The following is a 19,486-nucleotide window of genomic DNA, read 5'->3' on the forward strand; positions in this document are numbered from 1 at the left end:
TTGGTTCAAAACTTGGACCATCAAATGAACTTCAACGGAATAACACAGGCTCCACCGAAGTCCTGGGGTATGGTAAGCCATGGGACTTTTCCATTCAGTCATAGCTGGGCAGTGAGGAAGAAGAGACCCAGCACACCATTCACATGGGCGAAAATGCACAAGGAAGCAGCAGCAGTACCTCCCTACCCAAGGGCGAGGAGGAGGCAGCAGAAGTAGCCAGACGGGTTAGGGCTAACAATTGGAGTGAACTTCTCTCAGCTTTCCTACTCATCCCAGTCCCCCAGAAAGCCCCCCTCCTCTAGGAAGGTTGGCACCTGGGGCTGGAGGCCAGGCTGCACATTCCCAGGAGGAGGGGCCAAGAGGGGCCCATTGGACCTGCAGAGGTAGGGGAATTCAGAGAACTTGTTTTGATAGAAACTGAAACCCCTCCTCTTGCTGAGGCTGCATTTGTGGCAATCTGCACCTGTTCTCCTCCTAGAGTCCAGCTGGATTGGGGTCCCCCACTACTCCACCTCTGCTCCCATTCCAAATAGGACTTTTAGAAAGCCTCAGTACACTACTACCTTTGGTTACATCGAAGACCTTTCACATTCCAACTCATCTGGTGTTCAACCAAAATCACACATTACCACTCCCCACTCCAATCCAGCTGCCATCCTGGCCACCTTACTCCCTGGGACCAGGCCTGAGCCTGTGCACGTGAGTATCACAGTCAACACAGGCAGCAACCAGGTAAAACCCAGGAAAGGTCTGGCAGCGGGCCAAGATCAGATTGGAGAGGCTTTTGTCCTCCCTAGGGCTACAAGGGTTAGTATGAACCTAACCTCCCCATCCCCGCTCCCCACACATTTCCTTCCTGTCTCTGAGCATCCAGACACGGCACAGAAATGCATACACATGCTTAGCCAGTAGAGCCTGCCAGAGATGTTCCAGAGCCCAAATGCCCACAGCAAACCCCACAGCAACAGAACCATGGCAGGCAGCAAACACACGCCTGGGGCACCAACCAGGCCAGACAGAAGGCAGGGCAGGATGTGAGCCTGCACACGCTGAGGAGCCCCCGCATCTCTCCTAGCTTTGCCAGCAGTGGGAGTAGGACTAGCTGAGAGCTGGTAACAGACTTGCCTTTATCTCTCTCCCCTGCCGCAGGTGCAGGGGGAAGTCCTCCTTCCCTATGTTCCCTAAAATGTGGAGAAGCAAGACAGGAGAGGCTGGATTGCCTTTCTAATGTGGTTTAAGTACAGCCCCCACACTAACGCCTCCATCTACTTCAGAGGCACCTGTGGACTGCCTATGCCCCAGACTACTACCTGGTTGGCTGGCTGCTAGGAGAGCCACAGGAAGTTCCGTCAAGGACAGAAAAGGAAGCATGATGTCTACAGTGAACCTAAACCCAAACCACATAAATGTGTGTTTACACAACAGAAGGAGGAAATTGGGACCCAGTAGGCTCCCCGTTATCACCCTGGGTTCAATGGTAGCACTTGGATGAGGAGCCAGGAAAAAGGGGTTGACTGCCTGTCCAAGCAGGTGTGGTATGACTAGGTCTGCAGTCCTGACTCCCGCAGTGGGCACACATACTCTCAGTGCGGGAGACTGGAGGAATCAGCCCCTGATAACCTGCGGGCTGCGTGCTCTGCCTGTGGCAAAGCTGAGAAGATGAAGGTAAGAAACGGCTGTGGGACTCTTCTGTTCTGCTGATTCCACCTCAACCAGCAACATTAGCAGAGTCCTGCCTTTCCCTGGACTCTTTGATTTCCTCCTTTGTGAAACAGTCCAAACCAGTCTAAGATCCCTCCCTCCTAGAGCTTACGGTCCCTGTTTTAAGATCAAGAGGCCCCAGAGGAGCAGACCTTGGCTCATCCTGGGCCCCATGGCCTTAACACACAGCCCTAGCGGCTTCCCCAAGGCCCAACACACACTCATGTGGCCTCCACTCTACCCACAGAGGCCAGCATCAGAGTCATGGCCAGGGTCACGGAGGTTTCTGCTGAGTCAAAGCTACATGGAAAGGGAGAGAGGGAGGGAGGGAAGGAAGGAGGCAGGGAGGAAGATGCAGACTCACGCTTCCAGGAGGTTATTATCAGACCCTAGCAGGGGCAGGGTGGGCCACAGAACACCTCTGACACTCAGGCTCCCACTTCCACTCCCAGGGGGTATCTGAGTGTAGATACCCCCTGGCAGGCATGAGATCCAGGGCTGAGAACATGCCTGGCAGGGGAACTGTGAGAACTCTCCTGCTAGGCTGTATCTATTGCTGGTAAACACAAGAGAACCAGGGATGGGGGCCCAGTGCGATGGTTCAGTGGCTAAAATCCTTGCATGCACAAGGATCCATATGGGCACCGATTTGTGTCTAAGCTGCTCCATTTCCCATCCAACTCCCTGCTTATGGCCTGGGAAAGCAGCAGAGGATGGTCCAAAGCCTTGGGATCCTGTACCCACATGGGAGACCCAGAAGCTCCTAGCTCCTAGCTCCTGGTTTTAGATTAGCTCAGCTCTGGCTGTTGCAGCCATTTGGTTAGTGATGGAAGTGGATGGACAAGCAACAACAGTACCTACAGGCATGCATGAGGGCCAGATCTGGGTGCAGGGCAGGTTGAGCTAAGCTGTAGCATCCGTGGGTGTGCATGAGAGCTACATGGGATGTGGGCTGCGCTGGACTAGGCCACAGCAGAGGCTGGCAAGCCAAAAAAAACAACAAAACAACAAACAAACAAACAAACAAACAAAAACACAGGACTGGGGGAGGTCCTGGCAGGAGTTCTTAGAGGTCGGTTCAACTAGGCCGCAGACCAGATCTGTGGTGGGATTTCTGGGCTGGGCCATAGCACCCATCTATCGGTTCATGTGAGATATGGGGCTGAGGCAGAACTGATCAAGCTTCATCCACTGGTATGTGCATTGGCTGGTGCAGGTGACAGACAGAACCTGACCCTGACCCTGCACTGGCTGATGCACACAAGTCAAGTCTGAGCTCACTCCAGGTGAGGTTTCTTGGGGACTCCCCAGGCAGACTGCTGGATTCACATCCTGGCCACAGAGAAAATCACAGGATGTGTGGTCTGACCTTGCAGTACATGTATCAAGACTGGGCCTCCTCAGTTGCTGATGCCCGTGCAGTGGACAGCATGCCCAGATGCACACAGGGGACATGATGGCCAGCCGATCTAGTCAGAAGGGGACATGAACTGCCTCATTAGAGAATGGAAAGCAGAACAGGTTGAACAATTCTCCTGGCCAAGCTTTGCATCTTGTTCCTGGGTCTGTGGATGCCCTGAGGTGGACTCTGTCAACCAGTAAACCTTGGAAAGATTTTCTCAACCCTGGAGCGATGAAACCAACAAAGTCTCGGGGCTATCCAAACCAGACCTCTCCTGTAACACTCTTGGGACACTCTTAACCACACAGGGTCTCTGAGGCATCATCAAAGGACCATCCCCATCCCTGAATGCTGATGGAGTTTAACAGTGAGGAACAGCCACTCACCCCACCCTCAAACACAGGAAAAAAAATGAAGGACTGGGGCCAGGCGGTGTGGCCTAGCGGCTAAAGTCCTTGCCTTGAAAGCCCCGGGATCCCATATGGGCGCCAGTTCTAATCCCGGCAGCTCCACTTCCCATCCAGCTCCCTGCTTGTGGCCTGGGAAAGCAGTCGAGGGTGGCCCAATGCATTGGGACCCTGCACCCGCGTGGGAGACCCGGAAGAGGTTCCTGGTTCCCAGCTTCGGGTCAGCGCGTATCGGCCCGTTGCGGCTCACTTGGGGAGTGAATCATCGGACGGAAGATCTTCCTCTCTGTCTCTCCTCCTCTGTGTATATCTGACTTTGTAATAAAATGAATAAATCTTTAATAAAAAAAAAATGAAGGACTGAAACACGTGTCCCAACCACACCTTCCTCCATACCATACCTTTCCCTCCCTATCCTAATCAGAGGTCCTCATGGACATGTATCGTTCTCAATTCTGTAAACAATATTTAAGAAGAAAAAGAAAAAAAATCCAAAGGCAAGGGGCCAGCATGGTGGTGTAGCAAGCTAATCTCTGTCTGCAATAGCAACAACTCATACGAGTTCCAGTTTGTGTCCCAGTTGCTCCACTTTTGATCCAGCTCTCTATGGCTTAGGAGAATAGCAGAAAGAGGCCTAAAGTCAGCCCCTGCACTCAAGTGGGATACCTGGGAGAAACTCCTGGCTGCTGGTTTTCAGATCAGCTCAGCTCTGGCCGTTGTGGCTATTCGGGGAATAAACAAGTGGATGGAAAACTTCTCTATCTCTCCTTCTCTGCTTGTAATATCTGCTTTTCAAATAAAAATAAATCTTTCAGAAAAAATCCAGAAGATAGAAAGCAATCTGCCTCAGCATCCAACAGCAGAGGGCCACATGCACCTGCTAGAAGAGTTAAGGCTAAGGCCTACAGAGGTCAAGGAAGACAGCTGAGGTCACCCAGTCAGCTGACAACTCCACTAAGTAATCAGTGCTTCTAAGATTACAGAAAGAATGTGTCCTTCAGACACCTCTAGGCTCTCGAGCCAGTGGTGACACTAATGACCCTGAATGTGTTCTCTCAGGTCTCATTTGGGTCATCCTCCAGATGAGGCGGCTGAGCCTGAAGCACCCAGGCTCTTTGACAGTAGGAGTCAGAGATGATGCCATGCCCTTTAGGTTTGTAACCTGATTCCAACTCAGCTGTATGTGCCTTCACTCTCCAGTGCGTGGCAGGAAGTAGGAGTCACAGGCCTTCACACTTGAGCTGAAGGTGATGGCCATCTGTCCCTGTACAGGCGAGGCTGGAAAACAACGAACAGCTGAAAGCCTGGGGACAAAGTCCCCTTTGCAGGCACATGCACTGTGTACACTGCACCAAGGAAACCTCCAGATAAGGCTTAGAGACCGGGGGCCAAGTGCTTCTGGGGAGAGGCCATGGACTTGAGGTTTTACAGAGAAAAGCCGAGAGCAGCCCAGTCAGGGGAAATGTGTAGCCATAGTGCTGATAAGCAAAGGCCTTCAACCTGCTGTGGTCAGCTCTTCCTGTAAGCTTGGGCCCCTTACTGGAAGGCCCCCAGGAGGGGAAACGGCAGGGAGTGTTTGGAGAGAGTAGTTTCATAGATAGACACACATACACACTCTTGATCTCAGTGACTTCACACACCAGGTCCACAAAAGCCCTCAATGACATCCCAAACCCCAGGTGTGCACTTAACTTTCTCTAACCTTAACTCCATCAGTAGCCTGCCTCTAACTGGATGCTCCCGCCTGCTCTCTTTCAGCCTTCCTTTTGTGCAAGATGCCCTTGAACTCAGCTTCTTCTCTAGAAAACATCAAGGGAGAAAGCACCCCTGAGTCCAAGGGGTAGGACTGGGATTTTCCCCAGCCCCACGGAGACCACCATCTTCTCTTCTGCCTGGCAAAACAGGGGAAGCAACCATTTATCCTAATACAGTTTCCCTCTACCCATCCAAAATTGGCTTTTGGGATGCCTTCGAGAACAACATTGGGATTTTATTGATGCTATTGCTATTATTACATGCCAAGCCCTGTGGAGACTTACCAAAGCAACCTCACTACATTTTATCATGTTGGGTCTTTTGGTCCCAACTTAAGATGATAAAAGAGACTCAAGAAAGAAGGGCTGCTTGTCAAAGTTCAAGATGAGAATCAGTGGCAAAGCCAACCAAGAGTGAGTCCTGAATCAGTCCATCCCACTAGTAGATGTGGAGGCACCTGAGACTGAGAGAATAGAAGATCCACAAGGAACTCAAAGAGCCCCTGAGAATCAACACCATGACAGGCAAATGGAGGCTGGGAGGACATAGCAGCTATGAGTAAGAGCCACTGCTAGAAGACAGGTCTTTTGATTTCTAGTGTAAAAGCCCTTGACAGGGGGCCTGGCACTATAGCCTAGTGGCTAAACCCTCACATTGCATACACTGCAAGTGCTGGTTCATATTCCAGTTGCTCCACTTCCCATCCAGCTCCCTGCTTGTGGCCTGGGAAAGCAGTAAAGGATGGCCCAAAGCCTTGGGGCCTTGCACCCACGCAAGAGACATAGAAGAAGCTCCTAGATCATGGCTTTGGATCCTGGCTTTCTTTTTTCAGGAGACTTGGTTTCACTTTAAAGGCAGAATTACAACAGAGAGAGGAGATCCCCATCCCTTCTTGGAGGACACTTGTCAGTAGCCATCACAGCTGTAGAGGGAAGACCTGGTCGCCATCCTGGCTTCCTTTTCACTAGCATGGGATCTCACAATTCCTTCTCAGATCACGAATTCAGGGCCAGATGGCCTTAGAGGTATAGCCAGGCTGGACTGCAGACAGCAGGAAGAAAGGATTAACTTGTTACTTGTAGTACTGGAATTACATTTTTTAAGAAAAACAGTGAACTACTTTGTTACCTGTGGGAAAGATACATAAATACTTTCAAACAGATACAATGGCAGTGTTTTGCTTCAAAAATACCCTTGTTTCAGGGGAGCGGGAAGGAGTGGGTGGGGTTGTGATGAAACCCATTGGCCCTATGTGGATGACTATTTTGAAGCCTGAGGATGAGGGCTCTTTATTCTCTCTACTTTTGTGTACATTAAAAAAAATCCATGACAGAAGAAACATGTTAGGATCTAGCTGTGGCTGAGGCCCACATACACACTCAAGTGGAAGAACAGAGACTGCAAGCCTAGCAGACAGGTGCGAATCCCGGTTCCCTGTATGCCAGGACCTGGGATTCAGGCTAAGCCACATTCTGACTCCCCACTGTACACATAGTTTCTGTGTGCCCTGGGGTGATGCACTCCTTAGGTCTGAGCCACTTTTATCCTGTGATAAATGGAAGCATTTTCATTTAGGCTCCATATCTGGCCGGGAGCGATGCCTCAACTGGGTAATCCTCCACCTGCAAGAGCCAGGATCCCATATGGGCTCCGGTTCGATTCCCAGCTGCCCTCACTTCCCATCCAGCTCCCTGCTTGTGGCCTGGGAAAGCAGTCGAGGACGGCCCAAAGCCTTGGGACACTGCGCCCATGTGGGAGACCCAGAAGCTCCTGGCTTCTAGCTTTAGATAGATTCAGCTGCGGCCGTGGAGGCCACCTGGGGGGTGAACCAGCGGATGGAAGATCTTTGTCTCTCCTTCTTTCTGTGAATCTGACTTTCTAATAAAAATACATCTTAAAAAAAAAAAAAAAAAAAAAAGCTTCCTGCACTGCTGGCTGGATCGATCATCCCTAGATGGCGCTGTTTTCTTTGGCACTATGATCACTACTGTTCGTACTCTCACACCACCACACAATGTCTGAGAAGGAGCCAATTTTGAGGCTCAAGTCCTTAAGTGAGTGCCTAGGTCAGCCTCAAGTCTGTCTCAGGGGCAACTCCTGAGAGTTGGGGACACAGTTCAGGGGCTGCCCGAGCCCCGTGCTGACAGAGACTCACCTACAGCCCGGAAAAGACAGGCGCCGTCTTCTTTCATCTGCTTGATGATGAAGCCTTTCTTGTCTCGCAGGGCCTTCTCAAACCAGTGCTCCTGCTGGAGGGAAGATGTGCAGGTCAGCGCCAGGGAAGGCCTGCACCCCTTTCTGGGACAGTCTCAGCCATTCCTGACTGCTCCATCCAGGAAACATGAGGAGACACTGTCTTAGCGAAGCAGAGGGGCTCCAGGTACCGAGAGCTGAAGCCCCCAATGCCTCCAGATCCCTGCTGACCTTACAGAGCTTATCCCCAAGCAGCCACACTATCCCAGGCAGCCAGAGTCCCAGACCCAGCAAGTGTCTGGGGGGAGACTCTAGCTCTACTTCAAGGAGTTAAATCCATGGAAGATGTTTTAACAGGGAGTGAACCCCACAAACAGCTAGGGAATTCTAACCTCTACTGCATAAGGCAAATAAGGCAAAGAGTACACAAAATATGGACCCAGCATGGTAGTCTTGCGGCTAAAGTCCTTGCCTTGAAAGCACCAGGATCCCATATGGATGCTGGTTCTAATCCCGGCAGCTCCACTTCCCATCCAGCTCCCTTCTTGTGGCCTGGGAAAGCAGTCGAGGACAGTCCAAAGCCCTGGGATGCTGCACCCACATGGAAGACCCGGAAAAGACTCTGGGCTCCTGGCTTCGGATTGGCACAGCTCTGGCCATGGCAGCCACTTGGGGAGTGAATCATCAGATGAAAAATCTTCCAGTCTCTCCTTCCCTCTGTATATCTGACTTTCCAATAAAAGTAAATCTTTAAAAAACAAAGTACACAATATTATCTCATTTCTGACTGAACATATTTAGCAAAGCGTATCCACTTATATACACACATACACATATGTATACAAGCACATAAGCGCACAAACTCAGGAAGACTAGAACAATCATTCCTTAGTGTTGGCAGCACAGGTGATTTCATTTCACTTCCCCTCTAAGGTATACAATCCATCACTGAAAATGCAAAAAACCCAAAAGCTTTAACAACCAAAAGGCTTTATTTAACTCATTTGGCATCATTACCTGACCAGAACTGGCAAGAATCTAACTGGCCCACCTGGGGTGAATATTCAAGCACAAGCACTTATGAAAGGGTCATCCCAGACCTTGCTAGAAGTGTTACAGAAAACTAAGCATACATACCAGGTGACTTTTATAAATTTTGAAATGTTTCTAAATTCTACAGCATATTTGGCCCCCAAAGGTTCAGGTTAACTGAATCTGTACAAACGTGTGGTTTAGGATACTTTTCTTTTTAAACAATGATCTCGTCCCACTTAAAACACATTATTTTCATTTCCAAGCAAAACCAACCAGAAACGGCAGAATTTTCCCAGGTCCCTTGCGCCCTCTGGTGGCCACTGGAAACAACAACCAGCAGCAACAAAGCTGGAAACCCCAGTATCAAGCCTGCTCTTCCAGACCCAGGCACTGGCCAAGACCTTCAGGGTGGATTTAGGCCAAAGCTCAGCTGATGGGTTCATTTCTCTGCAAGGACATTTTCCCCCAGTTCAGGCAAGGAGTTGTAGTCATTCCTCAGGGGAGAGGAATCCCTGGTCCAGTGGTAAGCAAAAAGTTTGGAGGCCAAGAGCTCTGCCTGGGTGCCGAACTCAACTTTGTTGCTCATTTGTTGATTTCAGGGTAAGTCGCCAAGCCTTACTTTCCTATCCAGTGGGGGATATGAGATCTACTTAACAGAGCTACCATGATAATCAGAGGAGGTTCAGGATCTGAAGAGATTTTGGAAATAACTAACATACCAAGCCCAGAAGAACAGGGAGAGACTGGAGAACACAGGGATGATATGCAGCCCAGCAGCTCTCACACAGTCCTAAGGGGACAAAGAGGGGAGACCCAGAACACCTAACCAGCCCTCCCGATAGGACAAGCCCCAGGAAGTTAGGGAGGGATTTTTTTTAAAAGATTTTTTAATTTTTTTATTACAAAGTCAGATATACACAGAGGAGGAGAGACAGAGAGGAAGATCTTCCGTCCGATGATTCACTCCCCAAGTGAGCCGCAACGGGCCAGTGCGCGCCGATCCGAAGCGGGGAACCTGGAACCTCTTCCGGGTCTCCCACACGGGTGCAGTGTCCCAATGCATTGGGCCGTCCTCGACTGCTTTTAGGGAGGGATTTTGAGAGGACTGGAGTACCTGGAAGCCCTTCCTAGATTCCCACAGGCAGCACAGACTCCTGTTTGTTCCCAATAGTACGGGGTCCCTTCATGCCCTGGGGACTGCAGACTAGCACACTCGAGCCCATTACTCCCAAGCCCATCCCTGCCACACTGTCTCGGCCATCTCCGAGGACCATGGGATGAGTCTCAGCCAGAGGGCGCCAGCACAGAAATCACAGGTGGTAACTATAGCCTCAGACACAGCAGAGTTGTGTAAAAAGAAGGGGCCGGGCCCGGCGGCGTGGCCCAGCGGCTAAAGTCCTCGCCTTGAACCCGCCGGGATCCCATATGGGCGCCGGTTCTAGTCCGGGCAGCTCCACTTCCCATCCAGCTCCCTGCTTGTGGCCTGGGAAAGCAGTGGAGGACGACCCAAGGATTTGGGACCCTGCACCCGCGTGGGAAACCTGGAGGGGGTTCCTGGTTCCTGGCTTCGGATCAGCGCGCATCGGCCCGTTGCGGCTCACTTGGGGAGTGAATCATTGGATGGAAGATCTTCCTCTCTGTCTCTCCTCCTCTGTGTATATCTGACTTTGTAATAAAAATAAATCTTTAAAAAAAAAAAAAGAAGGGGCCACAGCAATCTCCTACTCCCAGCTCTGCAAATCCTCAGCGAGGCAGAGAGGGGGACCTTGCTTACAAATCATCCAAGAAAACTGAGTGCAGACAGTTGCACTAGGCTGGGCAGTAAGGAGAGAGTAATCCATCAACCTCGGGCTCTATTCCCTTGGTATACTTACAAGGTGCTGGGAAGGGCAGGGAGGTTGGCAGTAACCACACGCAGCATGAGTGGGCCCAGGGCTGCGAAACAAGTGAAGGCCTACCTAGCTCAACCATTAAAGTTTGCCCCGGAGAGGTGATGCTACCTGAACTAAGGCTGAAAACAGCAAAACCTCCAGAAACGCTTCTTAACCAGATGAGACAGCAAGCCATGTCAGTCACCAAGCGCCACGCATGCCCTGGTTCACTCTCCAAGTAGTGAAGTCAGCAAGGGCCTGAGAAGAACTCCTTAGGTGAGGGCCAGAAAGGTGAATTCATACTAGTTGAGTGCCTGCCTCATGCCAGGCAGGGGATGGCCTTGTCTAACTGTCTGCACAGCCCTGGTGGCAGGTGGCATGAAATTCATTTTACAGAGCCTTGGAAGGACTTGGGGTTTGGACACCAGCAGAACCAGCACAGAGGCAAAGGGGAGGAGCCACAAGCCATAGAATATCGGCACAAAGACCTGCACAATAAGCTTAGCCAGCTAATCCTCTACCTCACCGTGCTGGGATCCCATATGGGCGCGGGTTCACATCCCGGTTTCTCCACTTCCCATCCAGGTCCCTGCTTGTGGCCTGGGAAAGCAGTAAAGGATGGCCCAAACTTGGGCCCTGCACCCACGTGGGAGACCCAGAAGAAGCTCTTGGCTTCAGATAGTCAGCTGCAGTCATTGCAGCCGTATGGGGAATGAACCAGCAGATGGAAGATCTTTCTGTCTCTCCTTCTCTGTAAATATACCTTTCCAATCAAAATAAACCTTAAAAAAAAAATGTAGCCATAGGTGGCAGTTTTTCCTAGGAAAATTCTAGCTTGACTCAAAAAAATGGAGGCCAGAGCAGCCCCTCTGCCCAAGAAGAGGTCCCTGGACAGTCAGACTGGCATCTGAGCCCGGATATAAAGAGCAGACCACTACTTCTCCACTAACTTTGGCACTAGAAGCCTGAAGAGCTTGAATGCTGGTCCCTACCTCTTTTGCTCTGGGGGAGGGGGAGGAGAGGTACCAGTGGTAAATGTTTAAGAAGGGCTGGTGGGGTAGGAAGTGAGGGACATCGCAGCCACATCAAGTTTACACCACACTAATGCCCTGGCCTGAGGAGGTCAAGTTCAGGCCCGGAAGCCTGCAGTCCACTGCTGAGTGTATACAGAGTTTCTCCATATGACTGTGACAGCACAAATGGACTAGACAAAATTCTGACATGAGGGTATCCCAGGAGCTGAGGCAAAACTCTACAACCAACTAGTCCAAAGGGTCAAGAAAAATCGGGCCTGGCGCAATAGCGTAGTGGTTAAAGTCCTCGCTTTGCAACCAAAGGCATCCCACATGAGCGCCGGTTCATGTTCCGCCTGCTCCACTTCCCATCCAGCTCCCTGCTTGTGGCCTGGAAAAGCAGCCAAGGATGGCCCAAAGCCTTGGGATCCTGCACCCACATGGGAGACCCGGAAGAGCTCTTGGCTCCTGCCTTCAGATTGGCTCCACTCCGGCCGTTGTGGCCACTTGGGGAGTGAATCATCGGATGGAGGATCTTCCTCTCTGTCTGTCCTCCTCTCTGTATATCTGACTTTCCAATAAATGAATCTTTTAAATTAATAAAGTATTAAAATAGGTATATTTTTAAAGAGCCACATGATGAAAAGCTCTGAGCCACAGTTTCCCAATGGGAAAAATAGTGATAAAACTCCCAATAAGGATTTTAGACAGACTCAAAAGTTACAGGACACACTGTGTTGAGTCCACGTAAGGGCCTGGCATGGTAACTTAGTGGCTAAATCCTTACCTTACATGCTCCATATGGGGGCTAGTTCATATTTTGGCTGTTGTTTTTCCATCCAGTTCTCTGCTTGTGGCCTGGGAAAGCAGCAGAGAATGACCCAAAGCCTTGAGACTCAGCGCCCAGGTTGGATACCTGAAAGAATCTCCTGGCTTTGGATCAGCTAAGCTCTGGTCATTGTGGCCACTTGGTGGATGCAAGTTCTTTCTCCCTGTCTCTCCTCCTCTCTGTATATTTTCCTTTCCAATAAAAATAAATAAATCTTTAAGAAAGTCCATTTAATCACTTAACACATTTTTTTCCTGAAACCAAACAAGAACAACATGGTTGCAGGCTAAGTAATGGCTACTCACAGACATCACATCCTATTACCTGAAATTTACTATGAGGTAAATATTATCTCATATAGAAAAAAGCAAGGTGGTGCAGCAAGTTAGGCTACCACACAAGATGCTGGCACCTCATATGGGTGCTGCTTCGAGTCCCAGTTGTGGAGCAGCTGGGACACAAACCAAAGCCCATATGGGATCCCAGCTCTTGCGAGTGGAGGATTAGCTAATTAAGCCATCGTGCCATGCCCTGCTCCATTTCTGCTCCAGCTTCCTGCTACTGTTTATGGAAAAGCAGCAGAAGGAGCAGCAAGTGTGTGGGACCATGCCACTTCTGCGGAGGACCTGGAAAGAGTTCCTGGCTCCTGGTTTTGACCTGGTCCAGCCCCAGCTATCAAAGCCATTTGGGGAATGAACCAGTAGATGGAAGATCTCTCTTTCTCTGCTTTTGAAATAAATCTTTTTTCTTTAAAAATGTTTATTTGAAAATAATAACAAAGGACAGAGAGAGAAAGAAATCTTTGATTCAATAGTTGACTCCCCAAATGGCCACAATGGTTGGGGCTAGGACAGGACAAGCCTGAAACTCCATCTGGTCTTCTACATGGGTCCAGGGTTACAAGCATTTGGATCATCTTCTGCTGCTGTCCTAAGTGTCACTAGGGAGCTACAGCAGAAGTGGAGCAGCCAGGGATCACATGGATGCCCCTACTGGATGCTGGCAACATAGGCAGCTATTTAACCTACTGCACCACAAGCCTGCTCCCAATTAAATAAATATATATTTATCTGGCCCGGCATGATGGTTCAATGGTTAAATATTATATATTTATAAAAGAGCAGTGGGAGAGGGCACATTGTGACCTGTACAGCAGGTAAAGCCTACTGTAACACTGGCAATCTTCATGGGTGCCAGTTTGTGTATTGGTTTCTCCACTTCTGATCCAGCTCCCTGCCTGTGGCCTGAGAAAGCAGCAGAGGATGGTTCAAGTCCTTGGGACCCTGCACCATGTGGAAGACCCGAAGAAACTTCTGGCTTCCAGCTTCAGATCAACCCAGCTCTGGCTGTTGCAACCATTTCGGGAGGGAACCAACAAATGGAAGCTCTCTGTAACTGACTTTTAAACACAAAAATTCTTGAAAAGGAAAAGAGGGCCTTGCACAATGGTTCAATTAGCCGATTCTTCAGTTGCAAGAGTGCCAGGATCCCATATGGGTGCAGGTTCATGCCCTGGCTAGCCTCGGGACCCTGCACCCGCATGTGAGACCCGAAAAAAGCTCCTGGCTCCTGGCTTTGGATCAGCTCAGTTCCAGCTATTGCGGCCACTTGGGGAATGAACCAGCAGATTTTTTTCGTCTCTCCTTCTCTGTAAAATCTGCCTTTATATTAAAAAAAAAAAACAACAACAACAACAACAAAAAAAACCAGCCTGTGACACAATGAATTTGGCTACCGTCTGTGACATACAGGCACCAGCTTTGGTCCCAGTTGCTTGAGTTCTGATCCGGCTCTTTGCTAATGTTCCTGGAAAAGCAGAGAAAGGAGGCCTGAGCGTTCGGCCCCTGCCACCTATGTGAGACTTAGAAGCTCCAAGCTCCTGGTTTCAGCTGGCCACCCAGCCCGGGGCCGTTGTAGCCATTTGGGGAGTGAACCAGCAAATGGGTGCTCTCCCAGAGCAGGCATGCTCACGTCCTCTCACAAGTAAGTAAGTAAGTAACATAAAGAAGGAATGCTCTCAGACCTGCTTAAGGATCAGGAGATGGGGATGTTACCTTGGAGAGTCAGATGGAGTCCACAAGCAACAGCTAGCGTCCTGTGAGACAGAGGAAGGTTGTTGTGCACAGAAGAGGAAACCACACAGCAACAGAGCAGAGGATGACACAGTACAGTCACAAACCAAGGAATGGCAGCAGCCACCAGAAGCTGGGAATGGGCAGAATGCTCTAGCGTCTCCAGAGGGAGTGCGGCCCTGCCAACACCTGGATTCTGTCCAAGTGAAACGTATTTTGGACTTCTGGTCACCAACACTTTGAGAGAATCAGCTTCTGTTGTTTTTTTAAAGCACCCAGTTTGTGGTAATTTGTCACAGCAGCCACAAGCACAAACGCAACCCCCTTGGTGTCTGAGCTCTGGAGCCTCGTGGCTACGAAACAACACAGCACACAGCAGGACTCATGTTCTGCAGACCTGCCTCCCTAACATCCTCCTAGGAAAGGGAGCAGGGGCCTGGAATCCCCTCTCCCTCGGCCCGGGAAGCTGCTGACCATAAACGAGCTGCCAGTGCAGGGAGACGGGGACAGAAGGGGGCAGCAGCAGTGGCCGCCATGGACAGATGCATTCCCAGAGCTCATGGCCAAGAGGTGCTTAGTATTCTGGGCCTCACAACTCTGTCCTAGCAATCCTGGTGCCTACACCATTCCCTCCCCCAAAATACCCAGGGACACTGGCTTGGCTCCACGAGCAAAACACATCCGATGAGAAACAAGACACAAGCTCCAGGGCAGGAGGAAAAGAGCAAGGCCCTGGTCTATTGCTGGGTGACTGAGAGGAAGGGAATTAACTCCCTCCCCCAACCCTATTATTCAGTAATAAAAAGGAATGCAGTACTGATGCATGCCACAACACAGATGGGCACTGAACACACTATGCTAAATAAAAAGAAGCCAAGTCACCAAGGACTGTATATTGTACTATTCCATTTATAAGAAACATCCAAAATAGACAAACCAATCAAGACAGAAAGCAGATTAATGCTTGCCAGGAGCTGGAAAGGGGTGAGGGGATCGGGAGACTGTAGGATGACAGCTAAGAGGTACAGAGTTTGTTTCCGGAGTGATGGAAATGTTCTAAAACTGACTGTGGCAATGGATGCACAAGCATGGTACGTGAACCGCACCTCAATGAAGCTGTTACAAAAAAGAGCAGCAAGGACCTATCACATCAGACAGGGAAGAGGCGGAACATGACTTGCAGTGTCACAGCACGTCCCTTAAAAGAACATATTCTCACAAGTCAAACATTCATGATGGGTAGGGGAAGTGGGGAGTAGAAGATTAGAAAAATAAGACTACCACTTCAGAGCAATGAATCCAAACATCCCCCTTCACCGCCAGCACTGATGGATGCAAACAGCAAGATATAGGAAAGGAACAGCCTGAAAGCCACATAGAAGCTTAGCACAGAGGACTCACAGCCCCGGCACCTGGGCAGAACTCACCCCCCACCTGTTAGCTACCCAACTCCAGAAGGGGTAAGAAGGGCCCAAGGAATCGGCTTCCTAGATGCCACATAACAGGTTCTTTGAAACCAGAGATGGGTCACGAGGAGTGGAAAAGGCTCCTAAGGCGAACCACGATGTCCCCAGGACAAACTGCCCACCCCAGACAAAAAGCTGAACCAGCCAAGGCCTAAGTTGGGCAAGGTCAGGACTCCACAAATTCGGGGGCTCTGGGCAGGGGTGGACTTATGCAAGAATGACAACTGACAGGGGAAAGAGCTGCCCAAAGCCAGGAAGCACCATGGTCAGACACTGCGATCTGAACTCAAGCCTGCCCCACTCCAAAGCCCCAACCCTTTCACACACACCTCTACCTCTCCACACTGCCAAACAGGCCCCTGATGACCAGTCTCACCAGGCTTAGTCACAGCAGCATAGCTGCCCACAAAAATGTATCAACCGTGAGTGTCACACCAACAGGCCACTTGTCCTTCCCACCATGCTTGGATGACTGAGAGAGAGCAGCAGGGAAGGCAGGAGAGGAAACCAGTTCTGTCTCAAAAAGACCCCCATCATTCTGACATCTTCAGGCTCACAGGGCCGTGGACTGAGTTCCTGAAAATCTCAAAGCTAAGCAACCACCTCATGAGCAGCTTTTTTCCCTGACCAGTGAGAAAACACAGGTACATGGAGTCAGTGCAGTGGTATAGCATGTTAATCCTTTGCCTGTGGTATTGGCATTCCATATGGAGTGCTGGTTTGAGTCCCGGCTGCTCCACTTCCAATCCAGCTCCCTGTTAATGGCCTGGGAAAGCAGTAGAGAATGGACTAAAGCCTTGGGACCCTGCACCCATGCGGGAGACCTGGAAGAGGGTCATGGCTCCTGGTTTCAGACCATCCCAGCTCTGACCATTGTGGTCATGTGGGGAATGAACCAGAGAATGGAAGAGATCTCTCTCTCTCCCTCCTTCCCTCTTTCTCTGTAACTCTTTCAATTAAGATAAAATTAATCTTAAAAAAAATTAAAAAAAAAAAAAAAAACAGAGGTGCAGAGAGCACAGGCAGGGCCTACTCTAGTTCACCCAGGAAACGCCCCAACGGTCTCAGATTTGAAAAGTGAGCAGCCTGACTACAGGTGCCAGACCCCTTTGACCACCTCTGAAGAGCTTTGTGTGGTCTCCAGGCTCAGGGAACTTCCAAACTGTCCTTTTCACAGGGCTGGTTCCCAGCAAGGTGGTCACTTCTGGGAAAGGAAACCCTGCCATCGCCACCTTCCCAGCACCTGAACACGATGGTGCCTAAAGGGAAGACAGGTCTGTTCACAGAATCAGGAAAAATCGGAAATGGTCAGCTCGGGGGGGTGGGTAGCTCATCACTCAGATTTCCTCTCAACAACAGCCCCTTCCTCCCAAGGGTACTTCAAGACCAAGACAACCTCTTCTCAGCCCTAAAAGGTCCCAAATTGGACCAGGTAAGGCAGGGAGCAAAGGGAACATTTTTTCCCCTTTAACTCAAGAAGTGGGAGGACAAAGAACCTATCTCATGTCATTGGGGAGGGCAAGCTACACGCATGCGCTCACAAGGCTCTTCTTCCATGTTCTCAGGAGTGAGGCCAGGAGTGAGGGTAGAGTGACACGGGAAGCAGCACGGAGCATTCCTCCTCAGGCCCTGGGACCAGGACATTTTGCTCCCTACTTCTGTGAGCAAGGAGAGACTTTACCCACTGAGAAAAAAAAAAAAAAAGATAAAATTATCGGTGCTGACCCTGCGGGGTCCAGACAACTGACTGTTAAAAATCATGATGGTGGGAACAACAGTAAGGGGCTCAAGCCAAGGCCCTTGCCCCTGAGAAGCAAATACAAATAGATTTCACCTGAGCCAAGGGGGAGCTGGCCACAGGAGGAGAATCTCTCTGGAGTGGGGAAATCCCAAGCCCCTACTCGCCTACCCCTTTTCAGAACTCTGAATATTTTCCTGACTGGAGACAAGCAGATGCCACGCCAGGGAAAGACTCCGAAGTTCTGCAAGTTCTGGCGGGGAGCCTTCGACTCCATATCCCCAGCACATGACCTGCTCCGAGAAGCTAGGGGGACCTTTGGAGCTTTCTAGGGGCTCAGAGCAAAGGACTGCGGCATCTGAAAAGCACCAGGTCCTTTGTCCAAGGAGGAAGTCTCAGCCACACTGTGGATGACCTCCTGTTCTTCTCCCTGGTGCCAAAGGATTGCTTAGTGTGGTCAAAGGAGAGCTTGATGCCCAAGGGGGTGCTCAGGCCTCAGTCCCTCCGGAGAAAGAGCTCTTGTCCCAGAGCAGAAGCACAGGTTCCTGGGAGAGAGGGGAATGCGAGCCTTAGGCCCAACTAGCCAATGCAGAAAGTCTGTTCCTAAAAACCTCCTATGACTGGGGCTAGCACCCTACAATCCTGCAGTGCCGGCATCCCATACGTGCGCCGGCTCGTGTCCTGGCTGCTCCACTTCCCATCCAGCTCCTTGCTTGTGGCCTGGGAAAGCAGTGGAAGACGGTTCAGGACCTTGGGACCCTGCATCCATGTAGGAGATCTGAAGATGCTCCTGGCTTCAGACCAGCTTAGTTCCAACCATTATGATCATTTGGGGAGTGGACCAGTGGATGAAGATCTCGCTCTCTGGCTCTCCTAACTCAAATAAAAATAGAACAAATCATTAAAAACAACCTTCTATGACTAAGGCTGGGGTGTTTGAGGTGAGGTGACAGTGCCTTCTGGGAAGATTCAGGCCTCAAATCCTAAGGTAGGAAATAGGAACAGACTGTCATTCACCCCAGTTACAGCCACTGAGGGGAGACTCAGTAGCCTGTTTGTCAAGGCTCCGTGCTGACAGGAAGAGGCCTCCTGTTCCTGAGCAGTTCCTTGAGGAGAATGCTCCGACCTTATCTCTAGGGACAGGACAGTCCCTGAAGTATACATGGATTTCCTCTCTCTGAGGAAAAGCTGTGCATCCTTAGCCCAGTGAGCCACAGGCCTTGACACTTAGAGCCCCAGGGAGACCTCCTACATTACCTGTGGGAACCCATGCTGCCCATGTCCCGAGGCAGGTCTGAGTCTCCAAGAAAGAGAGGGGGTGGCACACCTCCCTGACAAGAAGTAAACCCTTGTAGCACGAGGAAGGCTCCCAAGGTGTATTTCAGGCCTGTATAACCGGGGTGGAAGGGCCTACAGCCCTATAGTGTATGGGGGCGGGGAAACCTCAGACCTCCGAGAACACTCAGACAGCAGCCCATGCCAGGAATGCTCCCCCCTCCCAAAAAAAAAAAAAAAAAAAACTCACCCTGCCTGTCCCTTCTGCTGGAGGCTATTAGGCTCACAGCTCAGGAATTCCAGTCCACTAGCAGGAGGCTCTTGGGCCCCCTAGCCAAAGTTTGGCAGGGGAGGGGAGGGTGGCTGTCATTTTCTTTACAGGCAACCCAAGCCCTGGGGGCAGGGGCACCTCTGGAAAGCAAGCAGCACCGACCCCCTAGTGAAGCAGCACAGACCCGAATGCAAACATTCTCTCTCATTCCTGGGAGTAACTTGTTGGTCTCTGTCCACCTAGGGAGGGAATCTTATCTCCCAGGGATCAGAAAAGCTTCTAAGCTCACAAGATTGCCTCTGCTGTGCGCAAGTGCACATACTCCCAGGCATACCCCCGCCGAGCTCTTCATTCTAGAGCAGGGTGTGCCTGAGGGCCCCTGAAGGCAGATGCAGGACCCTAAGGAGGCTGGAGAGATACAGCCCGCAGGGGCAAGCGGGCACCCTCTCCGGAGTATC

The 19,486-nt window shown here is 50.6% G+C and overlaps 1 protein-coding gene across 2 annotated transcripts in view; it reads right to left on the bottom strand.

Moving 5' to 3' along the window:
• The window catches only part of OTUD5 (OTU deubiquitinase 5), a 33,135-nt gene that overhangs the window by 11,776 nt on the left and 1,873 nt on the right, over positions 1-19,486 (bottom strand). The window contains exon 2 of one of the 2 annotated variants that reach the window (XM_058659248.1): positions 7,421-7,511. In XM_058659248.1, coding sequence (XP_058515231.1) covers positions 7,421-7,511 — 91 coding nt within the window. Of the gene's footprint in view, positions 1-7,420; positions 7,515-19,486 lie in introns of both variants that reach the window. The other variant, XM_058659247.1, reaches the window with a different exon arrangement.

Source organism: Ochotona princeps, chromosome X (assembly GCF_030435755.1).
Source record: "Ochotona princeps isolate mOchPri1 chromosome X, mOchPri1.hap1, whole genome shotgun sequence".
In the NCBI taxonomy this organism is placed as follows: domain Eukaryota; kingdom Metazoa; phylum Chordata; class Mammalia; order Lagomorpha; family Ochotonidae; genus Ochotona; species Ochotona princeps.